This window comes from Pelodiscus sinensis, chromosome 17 (genome assembly GCF_049634645.1).
Source record: "Pelodiscus sinensis isolate JC-2024 chromosome 17, ASM4963464v1, whole genome shotgun sequence".
Taxonomy (NCBI): Eukaryota; Metazoa; Chordata; order Testudines; family Trionychidae; genus Pelodiscus; species Pelodiscus sinensis.
In genome coordinates this window covers 28,425,433-28,445,061 of record NC_134727.1, presented here as the reverse complement: position 1 = coordinate 28,445,061, position 19,629 = coordinate 28,425,433, and the positions used below count along the sequence as shown (strand labels likewise).

Sequence of the window (19,629 nt, the reverse complement as noted above, 5' to 3'; positions counted from 1 at the left end):
CCATAAAAATGGGGCATCTAACCTATCATTGGACAGCTTGTAATCCCCTGAATGTATATATTCTATTTGTGTGCATGTATCATTCTTGTATGTGAAGTTAGAATTATGAAGTACAAACCCATTTATACATCTAGGGGTGTGTCTAGACTACACCTTTCGGTTGACAGAGAGATGAAGATTAGGCACATCGAAATTGCTAATGAAGCAGGGATTTAAATATCCCGTGCCTCATTAGCATAAACATGGACGCTGCTTTTTTTCGAAAGGGAGTTTTTTCTTAAAAAAAAGGCAGTCCAGACACAATCTGTCGAAAATAAAGCCTTTTTAGACAGATCCTGTAAATCTCATTTCGAGAAAAAATGGCGGACATGTTTATGCTAATGAGGTGCGGAATATTTAAATCCCTGCTTCATTAGCAATTTTTATGTGCTTGATATGCATCCCTCTGTCGACAGAGGGATGCAGTCTAGACGTAGCCTAGATGTGCTAGTAAAGGTCATTAGCAGTATTCAAAGAACTTTATGGCCCGGTATTCAAGACAATGATCTGTGAGTAGTCTTGCTTTTCCTGTAAGCCTAGGCTATGGTTGGTTCTACAAAGACAAGTGATCATGTCACCTGATGCTGAAATCCATCTTGAATTTTGTACTTTTCCACAGGGGGGTGAGAAATAGAACAAAGACTTCCTGTCCTGGGGAAATTCTATATAAAAAATGGTAAGCAAATAAAGGTTGTTTTCTGCTGGCTTCACAGACAGCTCCCCTCCAAAAGTGGATACATGAAAACACCTGAAAACAAAAGAACTCTAACAACTGGGATGCAGAGGAGCTGCTGGACCTGGGTCAGAGAAAGAATAGCTCTGGCTTGAGAAGGGCTTTATCTGAAATGAGAACTAAGGTGAGAAATTTATACCTGAGATATCCCGAAATAGCCACCCTGCATCTTTGAAACACGCACAAAATATTTTTTGAAATAACTGGCGTGCTATTTCGGCAACCCTGTAACACCCGCTCCACAAGGGTTAAGGGATGTCTCGAAATAGTGCATTATTTAAAAATTTGGCGATGTATAGATGCACCAAATTTCGAAATACGCTATTTTGAAATACAATCGAAATAAGATATGCAATTTGCATAGCACAAATTGCGTATCTTATTTCAAGTTTAGGATGCTGTGCAAACATACCCCTAGTGTATTAGGCTTAGCTGGTGGGCTTTGTTTTATTTTAGCTTAGTAACTATCTGTTCTCACTTGCAGTTAAATCCCACTTTTTATACTCAGTAAAGTAACTTTTGTTTATTATCAAACCCAGTGTAAATAATTGTTACGGGCTGGGGGAGGGAGGGCAGCAGCTGTGTGTATCTGTCTTTAATTGATTAAAGGGGGTGAACATATGAGCTTGCTTTGTGAAAAATTTCTACACTGAGTAAGATGGATTTATCTGGACTTCTGGTCCCACTGGGATGTGCACCTGGGTACTGTGTCCATTCCCTGTGACTAGGCCCTCCCAGACCTGAACTGATTTGATGTTTGTGTTGCTTTGTTGTGGGTTGTGACACCAACTCTGTACTTTTACTGGAGGAAACCAGAGCTTCTGGCTCAGCAGAACAGGGGAGAGGGGCTCAGGGGGCAGGTGGGCAGTCTGACTATGTCTATACCAGAGAGTTTTTTCAGAAAAATTGTCGTTTTTCCGAAAAAACTCACGGAGCGTCCACACCTCAAGTGCATGTTTGCGCAAAAAAGTCGAAAAAACGGAGTGGATGGGGAAGAGGGGTTTTTTGTGCAAAAAGAGGAAAGAGGAAAAAGCACGGTTGCCCTGGTGGCCATTCTGTGCATAGCAATCAGAGCTTACTTTCGAGAGAGCGTCCATGCAGTCTAGACACTCTTTCGCAAAAGCACATTGCTTTTTCGGTGCGCTTCTGCAGTGTGGATGTGCTCTTGCACAAAAAGTTTATGTGGAAGATCTCTTCCGATAAAAGCTTCTTGCGTAAGAAGCCTGCAGTCTAGACGTAGCCTCTCAGTGGTAAGATCGGCCCCTCCAGGGACAGTCTCAAGGGGATCTCTGTGACCCCATCCATCACACATGTAATTTACAAATGCTTTTGTTAAAAGAGAAAACAATGCTGTGATTTCAGCAATGGAAGCTCTAAGGATGCTATTCCACTGTGCATGTTCCCTTTGCACCAGCATCCAGCTGGTGACCAGACAGTTAATGACTTTACTTGTCCATTTCAACTTCACTTCTGCCTCCACTGCTCTAGCCAGTGACCTTCTTTTCCGATTGCATTATGTCACATTTATCTAGTTCTCTCTGAATTGAGATGAGGCGGCAATATTCAGCAGCAGCACTAAGAAATATAGCAATGCCTGCTGTGTGTCTGTAAGCACTAATATTATCTGTCTGTTGGGGAAAAAAGAGACTTAATCTGTTCCTCTGGAAGCCAATCTGGTATCCGTTAATCTGCTCTCATTTCTTTTCAAACTGTTGGATGCCAGGGGTTCAGTGAACAACTGAAATTAAAGTGGGAACAGGAGGCATCTTTGTTTCATCCTTCTCAGCAAATCAAAAGACAATGGCATTAATTTGTTGTAACCACACTGGTTTGGGAAGATTGACAAAGACGTTGGATTCAATTTACAAATTTCTCAGTGAGGCCTCTGCGTTTCCTAACACGACTCAGCAAATATGACCATTCTTACTTGGCTGGGTAGCTTTCCTAGAAATCTTTCTTACAGCATGGAATTTCCAGTAACTAAATCCATCTCACAACGCCACACAGACCCATCAACTGAAGGCAACACAGGTTTTGTGCAGAGAGCAAATGCAGCAGAGCTTGGAGACTTGTGGTCCAGGCCCATTTCAGCTCCTACTCTACAGAGAGAGAGAACTTTCTCCCACATCCCATAGGCATCCCCTGCCCACCCCGTTCTTGCAGCAGCAAGAGCAGAGAGGGACAAATCTCCACATTCTCTAGTGGGCCCCATCTTTTGGGGGCCCTCTCCTTACTGGGAGACCCACACATCATACTCAGGACTGGGCAGGACAACTTGACTTTAACTCAAGCTGGTGTTGGGTTCAAGGAAGCTTGAGCTCTAAGGCTACATCTACATTGCATCCCTTTTGTGCAAAAGCGTATGCAAATGAAGCGTGGATTAGCATATTGCCGCACTTCATTTCCATAATTAATTAGGGGCCGTTTTTGCTCAAGAGGTTTTGCGTAAAAAGGAGTAGTCTACACAGCTCCTTTTGCGCAAAAAATACCTCTTCCACAAGAGCTGTTCTTCCTCATTTTTTCAGGAAGAACGGCTCTTGTGCAAGAGGGGGGTTTTGCGCAAAAAGGAGCTGTGTAAATGGCTCCTTTTTGCACAGAAACCTCTTGCACAAAAATGGCCCCTAATTAATTATGGAAATGAAGTGCAGTAATATGCTAATCCATGCTTCATTTGCATCGGTTTTTGCGCAAGAGGGATGCAATGTTAACGTAGCCTAACTGAGGTCATAAAAACCTAAATAGAGCGAGGCCTGAGGATGATAATCACACCGTGGATATAAGGTTCTGCTGACAGCTGAATCAATGTGGCTCTGCTATATAAATGCAAGGGCTGGATTGGGGAGAAGTGTTCACCCATGGCATGAAAACCAGCTGGCCCGGCAGCTCACATGCGGCAGGGGCATGGGCAAGGACAAACCAAGGGAAGGGTTGCCCATGGATCTGACCCATCCCACCTGTAGCAGGGCTACTTCAGTTCCCTGGGCATGACTGCTTAGCTGCTCTGCAGGGTAGGGTGACCGTAAGCTTTGCCCTGAGGTAAATGGCTCTACAAGGTGCAGGGGAATGGAGACTCAAGCCCAGGGTCTGTACTGTATCAAAGAAGAGTCCAGGATGTGCACTAATAAATATGAGTGTGCTCCCTTGGCAAGAGCCTGCACCACAGATGTTTACAAACAGCTCAGTACTTTTCCATGCTAAGAAGCTTGTTTTTCCAGTTGCCGTGCATCAGGTTTACCGTGTGTATGGCTAATCCTTTGTCACAGAGTCTTTCATAATAAAGATCACCCCTGACCTAGCTAATAACTATGCAACACGAACACCTTTGTTTTCATAGGAAATGCAGATGGCACCTCAGCCCCCAACCTAATCACAGTAAAGCAAGAACACAGCTTTGAGAGGGGAGTTGAAAGAGGCTTGAGTTTACCCAGGAACATGAAATCACTGGTTTCCAGGATCTTTTCATAGTAGCATGCCCAAAAGCAGGGGTTCCCGCCAAAGCCATAAAGGTTAACAGCAAGAGATGGGCTCAAGCTATCCACATTCAGATTGCAAACACTCCATAGTAGGGATGAAAGCAGCTAGTCAACTAGTCGACGCTCCAAAAAGAAGAGTCAAATTTGCATATCTTCTTCCATTTTTTTTCCCGGAAGAGGCTTTTCTGATATTTGGCCCGTCTACACGGAGCTAAATGTCGGAAAAAACCCATCTTTCAAAAGCCTCCTTATTCCTCCTAAAAGGATGTTTACAAGGGGCTTTCGAAGGGGGGGTTCCAATATTTGGCCCCATGTAGATGGGCCATATATATCGGAAAAGCCTCTTCCAAGAAAAAAAACGGAAGAAGATATGCAAATTCGAGCTGAAATTGCGTATCTTCTTTTGGAAGCCACACATAGTCTAGACATGCCCTCAGAAACCAAAGAATCAGTGCCCCAAGTGGGTGTGGATTGGACTAGCCTACTAGAGATGGTGGATGAGAAATATATAGCTGAGATTCTGACCATTAATGACTGTTAAAATTCCCATGACACTTTTTGAAAGAGCTGGGTTGTGAGCACAAGTGTCGAGTGGCCAAATTACAACTTGGGTAATGACACTCTGCCTCCCAAAATTCCCCCTGCAGTTTCAGTTGAGACATGACATCCTCCTTCACTTTCTGTCTTAATAGCTGGGTAGTGCTCCAGAGCTGAGTACATTTCACTAGTTTGAGAACGGACCCCTGTATATGGCATTTCATAAAGCAGCCATGTTTGGGATGAAAGCTGACACCATTCGTCTGTACTAACTGTTGAACCTGCCGAATTGCAGAGCTGGATATGGCTCCAGGTGTGACTTTTCCCACGGTGCTTTGGTGCTCAGAGCTGGGTTTGGTTCCAGTTACGATAGCAGCAATATTTGGCCCTGGGTCTGAACTTCCTCACAGCCCAGGGGTACTAGAACCCGGGGGTTTGGTTCAGTCCCATCTCCAGTGAATTACTTTATCACTGGATGAACATCGGTTTATTTTCCTTACTGCTCAGCATGGATAATCATATTCTATCTGGCTTCTAAATGTAACCTTTTCAACTTACATTATAGAGCAGCAAGAACAGATGTGTCTGTCTAGTGCAAAGGAAGAATTCCTGACACATGACACTTCAGAAGGGAACTGTATTTGGTGGGGCAGTGAAATATGGCACTTGTGGCATGAAAATGATAGAGCTTTCCCACTCTGCAGTGCCATGCTAAACGGCCCTTGTTTCCTCTTTGGTTTGTGATGAGTAATTCAAATGACTGCTGTGGTAACGGGGTTCCAATGTGGACTCTTTGTGATCTTAGATCTTCTAGAGGTTGGAAATTCACAAATAACTAATCCGATGCCTTTTGAAATGTGTCACATGTAGGCAGAAACAGCTGTTCTAGAGGATGTGGCCACTGTGTCCAGGGAGGACACAATGCTGCAAGTTTCCTCTTTTTGGTTTTTGGTTTGTTTGTTTTGCTTTTTGTCCCCAGCCACCTCTCTCTCAAGGACCATGTACATAACAGAGAACCTATTTTATCAGCCTGCTCTGACAGCTGAGAAAAATCTTGCAAAGGGTTTAAAAGATCAACAAACTCAGGCACTTTGAGACATGTGAGTCACAGAGAGAAAAGCCCTCCTCTCAGAAGCCCTCAGATTTTTAAAGCTAGGGTTATCTGAAGAGTCCCTGCGCTGACCTCAGCTGCCACAGCAGCTCTTCAGACAGCTTGTCTCTCAGGCTACAGCTACACTGTGGGGATTTTCCAAGCAGAAGATATGCAAATGGAACGCTCATTTGAATATCTTGCATGCTCATTTGCATATCCTCTTCCGATCCTTCCTGTGGAAGAGGTTTTTGCGATAACAAGCCCTGTGTAGATGGGGCGATTTGTCAGAAAAAGGCCCTTTTGCGCAAGATCCCTTATCCCTCAAAAAATGAGGTTTACAGGGTCTTGCACAAAAGGGGTTTTTTTCCGACAAATGGCCCCATCTACACAGAGCTTTTTAACAACAAAACCTCGTCTGCAGAAAGGCTAGGAAGAGGATATGCAAATGAGAGTGCAAGATATGCAAATGACTGCTCCATTTGCATATCTTCTGCCGGAAAAAACCCCGCACTGTAGACATAGACTTAGACAAGCAGGGCCTAAAGCACTCAGGCTATAGAGACGTATGTCAACTAGTTTGTTTAGATCTGTCCCAGTGAGGAGGAGCCAGCACATCCAGTCTGGGGAGTGAATGTAGGCCCTTGAGAACCACCCCCAAATATCTACCCACTGTGATGCAAATTAAGGTTGCCATGGAGGATCATGCACTCACTGGACCAAATTGAGAGATGAAGTGTAAGGCTGGGGGCTGTAAGGCACATGATGGTTAAGGAAATCTAAAGGAATCTATACAGAACCTAAGCTGTAGTAACTTATACACGAGGGAAAAAGCAAGACTGTTGCAGTCACACACATGCAGATTTCCCTGCAGCGATAAGTGGGGAGCAGGCTTGACTACTGCTGCTGCCCTGTACCAGGCCCCCCGCTTGGTGCAATGAGGGGGGGAGAAGATGGTCAGTGGTGGGAAGGAGCAGGGAGAGGGTGATGGGAATGGACAAGCCCCTCACCCCCACAGCTTGCTGCTGCTCCCCAGACTGATTGCGAAACTGCTCTGGCCAGGGCTGACCCCCAGGCTGCAAGTTTGAGACCCCTTTCTCTAAACTCAGAGACAAGTCTGTATATGGACCTGTGTCCAATGGAAAGGGAGGCTGGCTCTGCTTTTAAGCTCTGTTCACGCTACAGATGAAACCAAGATAGCAATGACTAGCTTTAAACGCTGCTGTTGCTACAACACAGCTGTTGCTAGTATAGTTTCCATGCCCATGGGAATTACGTCTGAGGACCACGCTAGGCAAAACATGATACAGCTTCACTCCATGCTACAGGATGGTATTATAACACAATCACAGCATGGTTCTCAGAGAAAAACTAGCTCCTCTCCAACCGGCTCAGAGAAACTGTGCTGAAAGCCTGCCAGCAGTGGGTGTTACAGCTAGCACAATTTCTGCTGCAACGTGGACAGTGTCTTTTATCCCCTATTAGTTGAACAAGGGAATGGCACGGCAAAAGGCCATATGCCACCAACCTCAGCCTAATGCATGTGTGCCCCGCAGCGGAATGAAAAGGAAAATAATGAAACTTTATTTCCTCCTCTGGGTTAAATATTACCTCCACTGTATTAGCTCATATTTAATAGTCCCCAGTACACCCTAATTATCCAGAAGAGGGGAATCTCTATGTTAAACTGAGGATACTTCCCTCTCTGACCTCAGAGACTTCTAATGTATATGACCCATGTGACCAATTAACTCAAACTTTACTTTGTCAAATTCTACAGTCTACTGGGGCAGCTAATTATATGACAGCAATATAAATACTTGATGGATATGCCTCCTTCTGCAAGGCCTTAGGCTAACTTGCCAGGCAGCTGATCACTGGAAAGTTGGGCAAATAAATACACTGTAATAAAACCCAAACCTACTCACAGAGAATCCAGGGGACACTTTACTAGGAGAGCAGCATCATGACATACTAGGGATGTTAAAACGCAAGTAATTAACCATTACCATGAAACTGCCAAAAAATTACCATGAAACCACTGAAAAATCCAGCCATTACATAGTTAGAAGCACTAGCTTTCCAGGAGTTGGTGCCTGCCAAAAGCCGGCTTTTAACCCAGCTCCTGGCATATACCAGCTCCCAGCCTCACACCTAGCTCCCAGCCTGCTCCCAGGGAGCCAGCTGCTGTCGCAGGCTGTGGGTCATGATACAGAGCCAGCAGCACAAGGTAGCAGCTGGCTCCCCAGGAGCCAGGAGCAGGGCAGGAGCCTATTACATCTCTACGACATACTGGAGATGCTTGTAGGCCATTGTCAGGCCAGCTTTCTGGCTGATATACTCAAGGCAAGCTCAACTTTTATGGATCCCTGAGGGAAGGGCCCTATTGACACAGGACCCTATCCAGCTCCACCTCCATCCTGCTACTTCCCAGCTATTCACGACTCACCCCGTAACTCCATGCTGTCATAACAGTCTCAATAGACATGTGCAGGGAGTGTCACAGCTGTAACGGGCCAGCGGGGAGAGGGAAGAGCAACGTGCCTCTGTTGCTGAGCGCATGCTGACAGACGTATGGAGTTTCTCAGAGGAACAAGTGGAAAGTGGCTTTAGCAACTCTGCCTACTGCTAGCCGTGGCTATGCTGGTTTTCATTACACCTGGACAAATACTGATGTTACCGAAGTAGGGACTGATTAGAAACAAGAGGAGCAACCAACCTCAGAGGGCTTCTTCTCCTTCTGTCTTGACCAGTTGGATTTTGTATTTGGAATTTTGGAGCATCTTGACACGGATGTCGTGTGACCTTAAATGACACACAAAAATAAGAGTTACCCGCAGAAGAAAGTGACCACAGCTTTTTTGGCATCTGTGTCACAAAAAATACCATCACAACAGGGGCCCCCTTGCTGGATACTCAGTTGGGAGACAGTGGGCAATAATTTTTGACCCGGGGGCCACATCAGAAATTTCTGAAGTGGCCCCAGGCTGCCCCGGAAGGGGTGGGGCCTCAGGCAGACAGGGCAGGGTCAGGACACTTCTGTGCTTCCCCACCCACAGACCCTGATTGCCCCCCCCCCCCCAGAGAAAACCACCAGCTGTTCTGAACAGCTGGCGGTTCCCTCTAGGTAGCCCTACCCCTGGCAGTGGGAGGAGACTTGGCATGTTCCCCCCTGCAGTCCCCAGGTCAATCAGGGCCTGGAGAGGGGGAACACATGAAGTCTCTTGCTCCCTGCCCCTGCCCTCCAAAGGAGTGCTGTGCTTAGAGTCAACTGCCAGCTAAGCAGCAGCTGGCAGTTGACTTAAATGCTGAGCCCCTTGCAGGGCAGGAGGAGACTTCACGCGCCGCCCCCACCCTCAAGCCCTGATTGGCCTGGGGGAGGGGGAAGCACGCCAAGTCTCCCACCCTGCCCCCATCCTGCAAGGAGCGTGCGGTGCTCAGAAGCGCTGGGTGGGAGGAGACTTCACATGCTCCTCCTACCACCCCCAGGCCAATTAGGGCTGGGGGCAGGGAAGCACGCAAAGTCTCCTCCCATCCTGCCAGGAGCGCACTTGGCAGGCTGGAGCCGGCTGTGGAGGCCGTTGTGACCAACCCTGGACTAAGGACTGAATGGGGGCCATGGTGAATCAACTGTCTACTCATCCTCCCCAGTGATCCCCCAGTAGAGGGTGGAAGCATGGGAGTGGGATGGCATGGGGTAACCTAGCACAACTGTTCTCCGCGCTGCCCCTGCTCTATAGATACTCAGAGCTCTCCAGGCTCCAGCACTGTCAATCTGCTGCTAATGAGAATTAAAAGTCCACTTCACACCACAAAAGACCAAAAATAACAAAAAAAAATATTAGGAGACCAGGAAACTAGAAATGAGAGGCAGTCAACTTCTCGTCAGTCTAATCTCAATTCCATTATTGGGCATTTCTGAAGCCAATTGCTGACATGAAGAGCATCAAGTCTGTATGGAGTGAGAGTGAACTGGGACTGACACTGAGACAAAATATAATTAGATAATTCTTATCTAGCATTTTTAAATCCCAAAGTGCTTTACTAATGTGCGTGAGCATTATTATCCCCCCTCTGAGATAGGGAAACAGAGGCACACAGACGTTCAGACCAATATTTTGAAACTCGGCTGCCTAAAGGCAGACACTCAACCACTTATTTTTTCACTTAAATAAGAGGGGCTTGCTAGCTCTCATGACTCAGCACCTCTGAAATCGGACAGCTTTTTAGGGGACAAAATAACAATTCTGGGCTAAAATTTTTTAACCTGGGTGCATGAAGTGGCACCCAAATCCATACTTAGACTTCAGCTGCCAAGGCTCAAAGCATTGGCAAAACTGATGTTCAGATAAACCTGTAAAGAAATCGCCAAAATTAGAAATCATGTCTCTTAATGCTCAAGCCGAGAGGTACTCCCTCAGCACACAGCTGCACCTAGTGAAAAGTTACCCTACATTGTACTCGGGAACAAAACAAGGGATGTTAAATATTGGTTAATTGAATAGTCGATTAACCTCATGAATTCTTTATCGGTTACTCAACTACAGGCAGTCCCCGAGTTACGCGGATCCGACTTATGTCGGATCCGCACTTACGAACGGGGCTCTTCTCGCCCCGGAACTCGCGGGCGGCGGGACCACCCAGACGTGCAGTGGTCCTGCCACCACGTCCTCCGGGGCGAGAAAAGCTGCTCCGGGTGTCCCTGGTCTGCTGGGGGGGGGTCCCCAGCAGACCTGGGACACCCCGAGCAAAGCCTTGGAGGCGCGGGACCCCGCCACCTCTGCGGCTTTGCTCCGGGTGTCCCTGGTCTGCTGGAGACCCCTCCCAGCAGACCAGGGACACCCTGAGCAGACCAGAGACACCCGGAGCAAAGCCTTGGAGGCGCGGGACCCAGCCGCCTCGGCGGCTTTGCTCCGGGTCTCCCTGGTCTTCTGGGGGGGGGCGCAGGTAATGCGCCCCCTCCCCCGCAGCAGACCAGGCTTTTGTTGTGGACGCCTGGGGTAGAGCAGCTGGGATGCTGCCGGGTTGGTCCTGGGGGGACCTACCCGGCAGCGCCCCAGCTGTTCTGTCCCACGCTCCAGATTCAGCCGCTGTTGAAACTGATCAGTGGCTGATTCCAGGAAGCTGGGGGCAGAGTAACTCTGCCTCGGGCTTCCTGTAGTCAGCCCCTGGTCAGTTTCAGCAGCAGCGGCTGAATCTGGAGCCAGTTCCGAGTTACGTACAAATTCAACTTAAGAACAAACCTACAGTGCCTATCTTGTACGTAACCCGGGGACTGCCTGTATTCTATAGTCCCTGGGGGTGGGACTGACAGCCAGGGTGCTCTGGCTCTACTCCTGTGGAGCGACCTGCCACTCCACGCTGCTGTCTCTGAATCAGAGGCTACAGCAAGTGTGCCAGGCGGGAGCTGGTCTTCAAGGGGAGCCAGTTTAAAAACCAGCTCCCCTTGTGGACCGGCTGCCTGTTGCCCCGCACTGCTGTCCAGGGGGAAGCTGAGCTCCCAGACTCAACCCGAACTAGAACTGAGCCGGGCTGCCTAATACACTTTAAATGCAGAGCCGCAGCAGGGGTTAGGTCCTGCACCCGGCGCGAGCCAGGACTGAGCTGGGCTGCTCGCCAGCCTACTAAAGAATTTACTGGCAAGGTGTGGGGGAGGGAAAGGGAGGGGAGAAGGGCAAGGTGTGTAGTCTATGGCATTAACCTATAAGTTTATTTTTCTTGTTGGTTAATCGGTTAACCAACTACACTATTCCATCCCTAAACTAAACACAACATTCTCATCACATTTCAGCGGTAAAACTGTCGTTACCCTGGGATTACACTATGAATTAAAGGACTCTCTTATTTTGAGTCTTGTGCAGTACCAAGTCTCAAAAAATAATAATAAATTCTGTACATATTAGGTAATAAATAATAACACAAAAATGTAAATATCATCATCATGACACCTCAATCTTATCTACAGCAACGCGCATACCGCTATAAATAGATCTTTTATATCTGGGTCCAGGGTAACCGTCATTTATGTTTACTAAGAATTAAATGCCATTGATAGCTTAACCCAATGGTTGAATGGGCACATGCTAGGACAACTCTACATTGTATATCAACACAACAAAACCATGCAAGAAGCTGGCAGATACACAACCTAACACAGAGCTTTCAAAAAAGCTTAAAGATCGAAGGCTGGTATCATTCAGCCAATTCGGTCCCTCGGTGTAAGTCGGGGGATGCTGATTTACACCACCAGACAATCTAGCCCTTTGTTCAAAGATCACAATTATTTGTATCTGGTAGGGCCCAGAGTGTGCATCAAAGTGTGCAAGAACCCTGGGAGACCAACACCCTGTTGTGCTAAATAATTCAAGGATTGTCTGTCCTAAATCTCCCCAGAATAACCGGTCACTTGTTAAGAATATAATAAAATACAAGCTGTCTCAACAGCAAGTTTTTATCCTTGGCACTTGCAAATTCTCACTACCCTGTCTCAGAGAAACCTTCTCCTACATACTTCCTTTGTGGCAGCTGATATCAGCAGGTACCCCTGCCGCCTCTCCCTCAGGCATTCTGGGTGGGGAATTCTGGCTTTGAAATCAACTCCTTCCCATGCCTTGCTAAATCTCAGCTGTGTTGATTTTTAGGACACAAGAAAAGAGATGTTAGTTTGTCTTGTGCCTTTTTATTTCTTGTATTTCTTTTGCAGGAGGCGGAATGCAGACTAGGTTTCACTGTGACAACTGCTGACAACAATACTAATTTTCATTGCAGCAATGTAAGGCCAAATTTTGGAGTTCAATATACATATAAACCACTTTTGAGTTCCAAAGGTGTATTAAGGGAACATGTGGGTACAGGACACAGCATAAGACTGCAGTTATTAATCACAACAGTATGCCTTCCTCAGGGAACGGGGGTTACAGGATCAGGCCCATAATTTGCACTGAAGAGACCAAATCAATAATTCCCACTTTACCTGCCTCAAAGCAAACTGCAATGTGGCATTAAAACCATTTGAACCAAGATAATAGACCAGGCTTCCACCTCTTTTCTGGCAAAGGCATAGTAAAGGTCATAGTTTTGTTTACAATTACACTGCAGGAGAGCATTTGTCAACAGCTGAGATATTACCTGCTGCATAAATACCAAAGTCCAATAGAGATAAGTCCGTGTTGTTTAATACCATGATTAAATATGCCTTACCCTCAGAAGCTAGTTAACACTACTAGGTTTAGTAAGCCTCTGCATCTTAGGAGATTAAAGGGAGAGAAATTGGAGTTTAGCCTCTGAAGGAAGGGAAAACCCAGAGTCCGAGATCAGAAATCCTGGCTTTTTTATTTCTTTTACGTTCTGAGAAGTTTGTGCTGTTGACAGGAGCAGCCCTGGAGCCTGAACTGCTCTATATGAGCCCAGTCCAACTTTCAAAGACTCCAGCGGGAGCTGGACAGACCTGATATCCAGAGACCAGGTACAGTAAGGGCAAGGGCAACACAGCAAGCATCACTCCCACAGTCCTGCCACGGACCTTCCATATAAGCAGGGGCAAACTCCATGAGATACAATATAGACTCTGCTCTTGGCTAAGACACCAAAAAGGAATCATGTCAGGGTGTGGACACTTGTTTCCCAGAAAACACTCACCTCACTGAACCAACTTCATGAAAGACACTGTAGAGCCATCACTCACCTGGGCTATACAGTACCTGAATAAGCAACCTATAAGTGAAAGGTCTGTACCCTACTGATAACCCTTGAGCCATCCAGAACACTAGACCTAAGCACAGTCTGGCGGAACATTGCAGTCTGGGGCTTAAATTAAATGAGTGACAAAAACACAAGGTAACCTTTGAATCCTGAGATCTGGGGGAAAGCCACTAATGGTTCTACTCAGCACATACTGAGAGGTCTTGAGGTCCCTCAATAAGCTGTTAAATCAAAGGCTGCTACCAGCATTCAGGATCTCACAGAGGCTAAACTGTGGGACTATGAATCTCATGCTCCCAGCCCATCCTTAATAATCCTCAAGCCTTTCAACACTACTGTCTCCAGGAACCATTTCCAGAGATAGGCCACTCATCCTCCACTAGTGAAGTCTTTGCAACTTAGATGTCACCATGTCACTGCACATGGTGCCAGCAAGGACCTGTTTAGGAAGCAAAATCAGTGCTGCTCTTTGCTCGCTGACTCATTGTATAGAAACCCCAGTGTCAATACAAGGTATTGACTACAAAAGAGGAGCCCTACTGCTACACTGGTGTACAGCCCTACTGGTGCTGCCTCCTCCTACGATACCCACCATGGAGGGCAGTTATTCTGGCTATAGCTGTGGGACCTGCAACTACCCTCTAGCTCATCAAACCCCCCTTGTAAGGACAAAATCGTACAGGAAAAAGAATCGACTAGGGATGTGAGAGACTACTCAAGGAGGCTTATTGGGTAGTCAAGTCACTACTCAACTACTTCTCCCCCCCCCCCCCGCTGCCCCCCTAGCACTGTCTCGGTGGTGTGGGGGAGGGGCAAGGGAGGCAGAGCAACAGCGGTCCCAGAGCCAGTGCAAGCCAGGACTGCTCAGTCCCAGCTCACACCGACTCCAGGAGCCATCCGGCTCTTACTACATTTAAAAGGCAGAGGCTCAATGGTCTGGGACCCAGCGCGAGTCGGGACTGCTGAGTCCCAGCTCACACCAGGTCCCCTGTCTACTCCCGCTGCAGCGCTGTGATTTAAATGTCCCATTCCTACCCCTGATGCACACCCAGCTCCTACTACATTTAAACTGCGGAGCTGCAGCGGAGTCCCTTATCGACTAATCATGTACTCGATACAAACTGTATCAAGCACACAATTAGTCAATTACCTGCTTCTTAACATCCTTAGAACTGACAGGAAGCGTTCCCTGTAAGCTGTGAGCTTGGGCAGCCACCCAGGAGAGGTTCAAATGCAGCCCAGCCTATTAGGAGAGTGCCCACAGCATGTGTTTTTACTGGTGGTGCACATCCACACATGCCTTAGTGCATATAACAAAATTTATTCTGCACGCGGGTGGGAAAAAAATGAGAGGGAACATTGTTAACAGGCCATGACTTTAATGTAAGTGGCTGAGAATCTCCTAGGGTGCATCTACACTGCACCATTATTTCAGAATAACTAGCATTATTCCAAAATAACAATGCGAGTTTCTTCACAGTAATTATATTATTTCGAAATAATTTTGAAATAACAGGCAGTTTATTCTGACTTCTGTAAACCTCATTCCACGAGGAATAACTCCTCTTCCGAAATATCTATTTCAAAATAGCTTCAGTGTGGATGCTCCACTGCTCCTATTTCTAAATAGCTCCTCACCAGTCCCATTCCAAGAAATTTCTCCCCAGTGCTTCCTGGGGCTCTAAATCAAGATAGTGCATCCATATTAGGAGAGCCTGCCTCAGACTAATTTTGAGGCTTCACTGTAGTGTGGACACTCTATTTCAAAATAAGCTATTTCAGAATAACTCAGGTGTACCCTTAGTCTTCAACCTTCTAATGGTCTGATCCTGCAAGGTGCCTAGACTTCAATAAAGCCCATGTCTACTTATTTGTTTCTGGGGCTACTAGTACTATGTCTGAAACAAACAGAAATCTGTAGAGATCAGCTGAGGGGTTACAATAGGGTCTCTGGGACACTACAGTTCTCCAGGAGCAGGTAATGGCATTGAAGCAAGTAGGAGAGGAGGGCATTCTGCAGTTCTCAAGGTTATTTCTGAAGGCCCCGATTCATCAAAGCACGTAAGCATGTGCTTTAATGTGTTACTGAATAGGGAATGAAGTGAAACACATGCTTATAATTAAGTATAATCCTACATGCCTTGCTGAATTGAGGCCTTAATGCCTTTTTCCAATCTAATCCGCCTCTCATGGTGAGGAATCAAGGGGATCCATTTCCACAGAGACGACAGGGAGTGTTCAATACATAGTTACCCTGTAGGAACTTTACTTTCCATCAACATGATTCCATCTGAAGCTGAAGGCACACTGAGTGTAATAAAGGTGAGAAAACAGTTTGCAGTGTCCTGTCTAATAAGGGCTTTGTTTTATTTGAAGTTCTGTGATCAGAGCTGCTTTGTAGCTCTCTTGCCCAAACTGCTCACGGGAGGAGGACTCTTTTATCAGATAAGAGACACCCACAGCCAGACATTTAAATTGATATCAACTCATTGTACATCAGTTATGCATTTCTGAAAATGGATCCCAATGCACAATTTATTGTACTGACACTACCCAGTAAATGCAGCTTTCCTAACTCTTTGCAAAATAATTATTCAAATGCTTTTCCTGCTGGAGGTGAATTGTTTTAGTTATCTTGTTCAAAGCCTTGAATTAAAGGTCTTACTGTCAGTGGTGTCTGAGTTATCACTGCTGATTGAGTACTTTCTTCGTTTCTCTTCCATCTGTAACAAAAGAAATTGAATGTTACACTTACTGTTCAGGAAACTCATCACCGTATCTCTGAATATCTATGCATCACATTAACCCTACCATGCTAGCAAATACTTACCCTAGTGACAGAGAAATATCGAGGGTGAAGAATGTAGAACAACACTGACTCCCTACTTCACAAAACTGTAAGGGTGGCAAAATTTCCTAGTCTGTCTGCTGCTAGGAGGCAAGAATGTTGTCATATTTTTGTCACTTTTCTCTGTATGGGAATTCGACTAATACCCATTCATGTCTGGCAACCAAATGCACTTATGAAGAACGCTCCCCACTACAGCACAGAGAACCCATGAAAAGATGCACTTAAGGACTGAAATACTGAAGCAAGTAGCAACCACTTGTTGAATATGACAAGAGAGCTATAGTTTGAAGAAGGGAATAGATTTAAGAAATGGATCTATGCACTTTCAATAGGGTCTGCGGGTGAAGTCTGAGCTCTACTGTTGTCAATTGGAGTTTTGCAATTGACTTCAAAGGGAGTAGGTCACCCTGTGACTCATCATTTTACTTGCTCATTCAGACAATATCCATTCAACTTAGACTTCACACATGCCTGTCAAATCCTAGATGCATTCCATACAAACTAGGGATGTAAACGTGTAGTTGATTAACAAATAAGCAAAAGCTTACAGGTTAATGCTATAGACTACACACATTCCTCCTCCCCTCCACCCCCACTTGCCAGTAAATTTTTTAGCAGGGTGGCCAGCGGCTGCAACAGGTTTGGGACCTACCCCTGCTGTGGCTCTGCATTTAAAGCATATTAGGAACCGGGCGGGCAGGCAAGTTCCAGGCACACCGGGTCTCGGAGCTCAGACTATCCCCTAGACTGGGGTTGCTGCCACCCCACGCCACTGCCTCTTTATCACAGGCAACAGCACAGGGCGACAGGTAACTGGCTTGTGAGGGGAGCTGGTTTTTAAACTGGCTCCCCTTGCGGACCAGCTCCCACCTGGCACCCCACGCTGCTGTCTCTGATAGAGAGGTAGCAGTGTGGAGTGGCAGGGGTCTTCTCGGGAGTGAGGCTGGAGCACACTGGCTGCTGGCCCCGCCCTCGGGGACTATAGACTAGTCAACTAACAGATAAGAATTCATGAGGTTACTTGACTATTCAATTCACTGATATTTAACATGCCTAATACATACCTGAAATATACATTCCAGAACACAGACCTCCTACTGACCTTTCTATAACACGAATGTAACCTTCATCAAGACCTCCATCTCAACCCTCATCCATCCCGGCAAAGCCTGAGAATACCTGAGTCTTGCATTGTGTCCCAAAGGTCACAAAATCCAGTCTCTAGCAAATCAGAGACCTGAGCCCCTCACCAAGAACGCCCTGCCCCAGCCCCCTCCCAGGTCTATTACTCATCCTACATCAGGACTGCTGAGGACTCACACAACCTCGGAGAGGTCTCCAAGTGACTAGCCAATAAACTTCACCTGGGAATCAAATGGAAGTAGGAGTAGATCATGGGGTAATGTGGCGTCTGTCTGAAAAACAATGCCCCACCCTCCTGCCCCTCTTCACCTACCTGTTTGTGGGGGATGGGGCAGAACTGGGCACTCAGCTGAGCTGCCAAATCCTGCACTAACTGCAATTTCCCCAAACATTTGAAGGGATGGCCTCCTGTACTGCCCAGTTCAGCAATCCAATCTCTGGGTGCCATCAGCCCCCTAGATATTCCCTCATCTGCAGCTGACTTGCTTTGTGACCTTCGAGAAGTCACAGAATTGACTGAAGTCAGTGGGAGCTGTGAGTGTTCAAAAGCCCCAACAATCAGATCCTGGGAGTGTAATATTGGACCCACAAAAACTGAACCATCCAGATTAAGAGACTTTTTTTTTAAGTGACTCAGTTTCCCAATCTATAAAATGTGGAAAATGGTACTGCCCCTCCTCTGGGCAGAACTTTTAGAGCTACAGAAGAAAAGTGGTAAGTCTTAGGGTATGTCTACACTACCCCGCTAGTTCGAACTAGTGGGGGTAATATAATCATCCGCACTTGCAAATGAAGCCCGGGATTTGAATTTCCCGGGCTTCATTTGCATGAAGCCGGCCGGCGCCATTTTTAAATGCCGGCTAGTTCGAACCCCATGCCGCGCGACTACACGCGGCACCGAGTAGCTAGTTTGGATTAGGCTTCTAATCCGAACTAGCTGTACGCCTCGTGGAACTAGCCGGCATTTAAAAATGGCGCCGGCCGGCTTCATGCAAATGAAGCCCGGGAAATTCAAATCCCGGGCTTCATTTGCAAGCGTGGATGACTACATTACCCCTGCTAGTTCGAACTAGCGGGGTAGTGTAGACATACCCTTATTGACTAAACTAAGATATTTTATTATGGAATGTGAGCAGATATTACACACACACACACAGTCATGGCAACCCTCCCAATAATTTATTTTTTCTAAGAAGGCTAAGGAGGACTTAAAATGCATCCCCCCTCCTTTCTTCCTAAAATCTTAGGAGGAAAAACAGAATAAAAACTTTAGTATGTATTTTGTGTGTATGGTTTAATGAGAGTAGCTATTAGCAACAACCCACACTTGACAGCAGACCATAGCAGGCCATTTTCCCTTGGAGTATATCCACAAATAAGTAAACATATAAAATCCTATCAATGTCTTTATTTCTCAGTATGCGTGCAATGTTTTATCACACCATTATAAGGGATAATACTACAAAGTAACATAAACATTTAACTATCAGTGTTGTGGCAAAACATTGCTCTGTCATAACATGATTAAAAATGTTCCTTGAGAATATGGCAATATCAATACTTGGAGTGATTCAAGAGGAAACAGATGTTATTAAACCAGTCTTGTGCTTACTAGCCATTGGATTTTGCTTGGGGGAAAAGATATTGAAGAGTTATTTAACAGCAGTTTTCTTATCCTTAGTGGAAATTCCAGTTGGACATTTTTCAACTGGTTCCTATTGGTCCTCATTGGTACACAGGATTTTGGGAGTGCAATGATTGGGCTTTTGATTGACCGACACCTACGGCTATTCTACATACAGCTGAAAGAAATATAAGCTAGCAGAATGAAACAGAAAGCCATGACAACCAGAGCATTCTAGTAGCACCCAATGGAATTTCCAGTAGAGCACCAAGGCATGTGTCAACCACCTAAGGTTCTCCTGGAAGACATGATGGTATCATTGACTGCTGAGGCCTTGACCAAGGAAAGAAGGATGGTTATGTGGTCAAGGCACAGGTCTAGGAATCAGGTAACTAGGACTAATTTCTTCTCTGGCATACTCTGTTGAAAACTCCACTG

At 46.2% G+C, this 19,629-nt stretch overlaps 1 protein-coding gene across 5 annotated transcripts in view; it reads right to left on the bottom strand.

Moving 5' to 3' along the window:
• Positions 1-19,629, bottom strand: part of JADE2 (jade family PHD finger 2) — a 183,564-nt gene that overhangs the window by 151,135 nt on the left and 12,800 nt on the right. For all 5 annotated transcript variants that reach the window (XM_014570002.3, XM_006116052.4, XM_006116053.4 and 2 more), the window contains exons 2-3: positions 16,239-16,296; positions 8,592-8,677 (exon numbers count right to left, since the gene is read on the bottom strand). In XM_014570002.3, coding sequence (XP_014425488.1) covers positions 8,592-8,677; positions 16,239-16,296 — 144 coding nt within the window. The remainder of the gene's footprint in view (positions 1-8,591; positions 8,678-16,238; positions 16,297-19,629) is intronic.